Below are 6,321 nucleotides of genomic sequence, written 5' to 3'. Positions count from 1 at the left end.
ATGTAGAGAACACCTTTATGCTATTTTCTGTGCTACTTTAAAAACAACAACAACAATGACCAGTAGAAAAAGGGTTATTCCTTTTTAAAATGATGAAACATTAATAAATACAGAGTTTATTGTGTCTGTAAAACTGCCCTTGACGGCTATTTGAGGAAGTGGTCTGGGGTTTTTCACTCTGTGAACTGCTGTGTCTGTGTTTATGCTTCGGTTATACCCTGATGCCCATGCAGTAACTAAGGTGCTTTTGTGTGCGTCTCAAACAGTGTTTCTGGTTCTAAAAACACATGACCTCTAATTCTAAAGCTGAAACAAACAACCGACACTCTGACCCCAAAGATAAACTGAGAGTTACTGTGAAAGGGCAATACCTGTAATTATTATAATGAGGAAAGATTTGAGAAAAGTTGTAATTGCACCTGGGACATGGTTGGATTCTTAGGTGTTTCTGGCAACTGCCAGACACCTTTAGGAGCACTTCATTCACATGACCCGCTCAGATTTTCAGATTCTGCAAACCTCAGAAATCTTTTGACTAGTGAGAACTGACAAGTCATAAACCGCGATTTAATGAAAGCGCTTTACATGTTTGGAGTGTGGATTTTCAATTTGAGCAGTGTAGGCTCAGAATAAAAATATTTATTATGAAATGCCTATCTTATATCATTTTTAAATATTGGTTTTGTTCCCTCTGCTCAGTCACAATATCTCTTTAGGGTTCCAACTCATTTATAGCAACAGTTTTCTGGATTATTTTATTTAATTTAATCTTGCATTTTTGATTAAAATCTCTGCACTTCTCCTTGTAGGCAAATCAAGGGAAACTGTGCTGAGTCCTTCACGGAGTACTGGACCTGCCTAGATTATTCGAACTTGGCGGAACTGCGCCGTTGCCGTAAGCAGCAGCAAACCTTCGACAACTGCGTCCTTGATAAGCTGGGGTGGGAGAGACCTGAGCTGGGAGACCTGTCTAAGGTGAGACTTGTTAGGGATCGACTGTGCATTCACAATGTCAGCGGCTTCGTTGATGGGCTCTATTCTTGCTGATTGTGGGCTGTGCAAGAATCTGATTGCATCTCCTTAGTAGTCTCATTCAGCTACAGTTTTGAGCAGGCAAATCATGTATTTTATGTTGCTTTGGTTTTGCTTTTCACAAAATTGCCATTTTTAAGGGGCTTGCATAACTCACTGACAAGCACTAATTAGGTAGCAGAACCAAAAACTTTTTTTTTTTTCCACAATTGCTTTTCGGACATTTATTTCTGTGTTTGAAAAGACACTTGCGAAACCTAGGAATCAGTGAATGGCTGTAATCACTTTTCTGGCCATTTTGTGCTTGCCGGGCAGAGCTGATGTTCACAGAATCACAAACATGAGCGCGGAAACAAAAGATTCAAAATCTGACTTCAGATTACTATGAAAAAATGTCCAAGTTGACTGCCCACACACTGGCTGCGTTTCTCTTGTTGCTTAGATATATAACAAATGAAAAGACTTTGTTACTTATTTTTGAGATGGTGGGAGTAAGGTAACCATTCACGTTTGGAGAAATACAAGAGCAACCAGAAGGAGAGAATAAAGAAAAGACAGACTGGACCCAGAACTCATATAAATAGAGAGGGAGGAGGGAAGACGCAGGGAGGAGGCTGTAAATGCAAGGGTCTTGGAAAACCTGGAAATTTCCTGGAAAGTATGACGTCATCCCAGTCCGTCATACCAGCTCGTTCATTACTGAAAATATCCTGGGTAATTTGATCTCTAGAAAAGAGTGGGAACCGTGAGTATGTAGCAGAGATGCTCAGAAGTCTTTGAGCTAGAGTCCAAGTCAAGTCTCAAGTCTCTCGTGGTTATTACGAATGCTGTATCACCTGCTGCGTTCAATCCAGGTTGCTAATAAAACTAGCTATAAGGAATACTGAGAGCACAACCATGTAATGTGCAATGCAATTAATGACAGCTTATTAAATACTGTAAGTCAATAAAACTGTGACGTTGCATAATCAAGTCTGTTTTTCTTAGAGCACAACCATGTAGCCTAATGTACAATGTGTCTGCAATTAATGACAACTTATAAACTACTGTAAGTCAACAAACCCTGTTGACTCTCAAACCCAGTGTAAAGTTAACTAAATAAAACTGTAAAGTTACATGGTCAAAAATAAAGCTGTAACATGTTTTTAACTTACAGAGCACAACCTGTGCAATGCAGTTAATGACGGCTTATAAACTACTGTAAGTCAACACATCCTCCTGACTCTCAAATCAATAAACTGTAACCTGTTTTTCACAGAGCACAACTATAATGTGCATTGCACATTATGACAGCTTAAACTACTTTAAGTCAACAATCCACTAGAGTCTCAAACCAGTGTAACGTTATATGTAAATAAAACTGTAAGGCTACATGATCAACAATAAACCTGTAACCTCTTTCCAGCCAACGGCAATAATTATCGTGATGGCAGCCAGCGGGACGTAAATAATTACGTTAATCGACCATCATAATTTTGGCACGTAAACAAACGCTCATTCATCTTTTCATAACGAACGACAGTCAGAGTAAACCTCTCGTAGGTCGTAGCTGAAGCAAGAAGCAAGCTAACGTTAGATGGCCAATGCTGAGCTAAATATGTTCACTCACCACAGGTTACTAACCTATTTGCGTTCAGCGCGTCTTTGTTTGGATGTTGTTGTATGAAGTTTTAAAGCCAAAGTTTATGATGAATGGCACAGCAGCTGCCAGGGTGTTTTGTCCTCTGTCACGTGCGGCCGCTCGCAGCAGATGTTACGTAGGCAGGTTATAGGTAACGGAGGGAGGGAATAACAGCAAGCTCATAAGAAGTTTCCTAAAAATAAACATTGTTCACGAGTCCCGCGCCTCGAGTCCAAGTCGAGTCTGAAGTCTTTTGAGGACGAGTCTCAAGTCGAGTCTGAAGTCACTGTGTGTGCGACTTAAGTCTGAGTCTCTAACTCGAGTCCCCATCTCTGGTATGTAGGGTTTCATCCAAGAAAAAAAAACTACACAAGGTGTTTTTATTGATAAGATTTTTTTTTTTTCTTTTTAAAGCCCTGCTTTAAAGTCTGTTTGTTCATTCTTGAATTAGAAGAAGATGACGACAACATACTCCATTTAGTATTAGATCTCTCACAGATTTTACAGAATAGTTTGATATTGACACAATATACAGTATATGTGTACAATTCACTGACATGTAAGGTAGTTGTTTTGTTTTGAGTCATTTGCATTAATTCCAATTTCAAGAAGAGTTGAGCCCTTTTAAACATTGCATCACTAAAACTGAGCATGTCCACCAAAATGTCCTTGCAGGGCACTGTTAATTCATTGTATCTACACTGTGTATGTCTGACAAGTCATGCTGTGCATGTCCCCTTTCTTTCGTAGGTGACCAAAGTGTCGACCCCGCGGCCCCTCCCTGAGAACCCTTACCATTCTAGACCACGTCCTGAGCCCAACCCAGCCATCGAGGCAAAACTGGAGCCTTCCAAACATGGCAGCAAGTTATTCTTCTGGAACTGGTGAGGCAGTACCAGAAAGTCAGTCACCTCCCAAAGCCATGGCCTCTGTCCAAAAACAGCTAGACTACTTGATACAGCAAATGTTCTTCAAAAGGTTTAAATCTTTGCAAATCCAGACACGAGCATCAAGGATGCTGGTACCTTTTATCTGTATATGGTCTGAGGGTTGGTTTTGGGCAGGGCTCATGTCCTAATAGTCTCTTCAGTAGCTGTACCTCCAGCTTCATCAAAAACAGTTTGATAAAGGAAGGAAGGATGGACAATTGTGTGAACAAAGTCCATGAATCCACACAGCTTTCCTGACCACCTCTGTAAATGTAATGAGTGAACCAATGCAACATGTTGTTATTGTTGTCAAATAATAAAAAAGATAAATTATAAATCCAGGTTTCTAATGTCTTCATTTAAGGTTACATATGTTGAAGACTGAATGAAGAATGAAAAGATGTATACGTTTCCTAACGTTAGAAAGAGCAGCTATTGAGAGACTTTGTTGCCAGACACAGTTCCTTCAGTATCTGCAAATTAAGGCAACACTGCCGTGTTTGCACATCTGTGTTTTGTCAGCGTGTGTATTGTCAGACTGATGGAAGGTGAAGTTGGAGGTCAAGGTTGAGGGTCACTACCTGCAGCCAGAGTGTGCTGCTTCTGCTTCCTCCTTTTCTCCCAGCTCACTTCCTGCCTCTGACCTGCACTGGAAGAAGACTAGAAGAGTCATTTCAGAGACGCACAGTAAAGTATGTTATTGCTGCCGGCGCACGTGTGCATGCACACGCGTGCTCTTGACCCTGAGTCGAAGGAGATGAGAAGCCAACACAAAGGCACGCTGGCGTGTGGAATAAAGTGGACTGTGCCAATGGACACGCACACATGTCTCAGCGGGACTTTATCCAAGATCAAAGTTGAACTATAATGTGGTGAGGGAACTCTTTTGCAACCGTTACAAAAGAGCTCATATTAGCTGTTTAAAAACTATACTAGTAGTAGTAATGATGATTTGACTTTCTTCACTACAAACGTCAGGCAGGTTGAGTCTTTTAACCCCTGCCATGTGGTTGATTTCTTTGGGGACCAATAGTGCATGATTTGACAGCTTTCTCATACTCAAATGTGGCCCCAGGGTGTTTTCATGTGATGTAAAAATGTCTTGTTTCAGTGCACAAAAACACACAGACTTGACTTTATAAGGGAGGTCAACAGCTATCTGCTGACAGTCACTGTGATTTTATTCAGAATATGTAAAAATCCGCATTGAGTTTCTTTTGTCTTTGCTTATTTTAGATGGAGCATTGATATCATTCTTGGTGAATGTCTTCTATATGGCATGTTTTCAACATTTTTCCCACAAGTTTCTTTTTATCAGAAAGTTCAACAGTGCACAGTCACAGCGTATTGCCAAAAACAACCATAGAGTTTCTGTGTGTACAGTAGCACCATGTATATGTGCAGACATGCAGGCATATCTCCTTGCTTATATAGAGCGTCACTGACAGTAGTTGCAGAAATCCCCTCACAAGGTGTGGTCTGGACCTGCAGCTTGCACAGGAAACGCCTGACAGACCCTCTTCTGACCTGGACAGTGGGACAAAGGGAGGAGGGAAGAAGGGATGCAAAAAGGAAAGGAGGTGTGGACAGAGGGAAACCTGGAGGAGAAGGGGGCGAGGACATACAGGAGGTGGCAAATAAGAAAATATTGAAGTAGGGGAGGAAGGAGGTAGATAGAAGAAGGATGATGGGAGAGAAATCAGATTAAGTTAGTAACAGTTAAAGGGAGGTATAAGAAAAAAGGGAAAAAAGGCGCGGTGGGGATTGACTTGAAAGCTGACAGACAGAGTGGGGGTTCCGAGGTTGTTCAGTGGCTCCAGGGCTCGTGGCAGGCCCTTATCCATGCGACTTGCAGGAAGCAATGGGTCATCGTTTGACACGGCACCGCCACAGGAAACGGGCTCTGGCACAGGAAAGAAATACAATACAGGGCTTCACAAAGCTACGGCCCGCCTGGGAGCCCGACACGCTAAAATACTCAAACAACCCGGCTTGTTCATAACACGACTGTCAATATTCCCATTGTTCAGTGTCAAGTTTGACATAATAAAGTGAATGTTTGAAGTGGTGATGAGCACAAGCAGTAAAAGCAGGTAGATGTTTGTTTTCTCTTTCCCGGTCAATTCACCTGTGTTTGATACTGAAGATAGAGTTCAAGGAGACATAAAACTAATTTCTAATATTCAACAGTAAGTTCTTATCAGCTGGGATAGATAAATAGATAATCAAGTGCTTCCTGAAATCTTCTCCAGAAAATTTAGATTGAGTTTACATTTTCTGGATGCATTCCTTTTGTATCGGTAACACTACAGTGCCCTTCTCTCCCATGAGACGTCTGCTGCATCCATGCCATTAAGAGCCCCTAACATGTGGGTGCACTTGATTCAACAAACTCTAAAATTTTACTATTTCGCTCTGTGATCTTTAGACTGTACTTGTTGTTGAGTGCTGCTTTCATGTCTCCTCTCATCCCCTCACAATGCATTGCGGCTTTGAACTGCCATGCAGGTTGCTCTATGTATAAAACACACAACCCCAGGCCACAAGTACCACCACTGCTACATCCATGACCACCACTCGCGGAGATTAATAATCTGAGAGCTTCAAAAACGTACTCATGCACATGTGCTCACTTACACGGCAGACATTGTTGTTTTTTTAATCTTTGTGTTTTCTGAGAGGAGCCATGCAGTCACATTTACACAAGATAGAACATCTCAGCAGAGTAAGATTTCATCT

At 41.5% G+C, this 6,321-nt stretch overlaps 1 protein-coding gene across 1 annotated transcript in view; it reads left to right on the top strand.

Moving 5' to 3' along the window:
• The window catches only part of ndufa8 (NADH:ubiquinone oxidoreductase subunit A8), an 8,421-nt gene extending 4,502 nt beyond the window's left edge, over positions 1–3,919 (top strand). Inside the window, exon 4 of the mRNA XM_046067795.1 lies at positions 3,404–3,919. Coding sequence (XP_045923751.1) covers positions 3,404–3,541 — 138 coding nt within the window. The 3' untranslated portion in view covers positions 3,542–3,919. The remainder of the gene's footprint in view (positions 1–3,403) is intronic.
• Positions 3,920–6,321: the final 2,402 nt, after the last annotated feature.

This window comes from Micropterus dolomieu, linkage group LG13 (genome assembly GCF_021292245.1).
Source record: "Micropterus dolomieu isolate WLL.071019.BEF.003 ecotype Adirondacks linkage group LG13, ASM2129224v1, whole genome shotgun sequence".
Taxonomy (NCBI): Eukaryota; Metazoa; Chordata; class Actinopteri; order Centrarchiformes; family Centrarchidae; genus Micropterus; species Micropterus dolomieu.
Note: the sequence above shows the minus strand (reverse complement) of the source record. Positions and strands in the feature narration are given on the sequence as shown.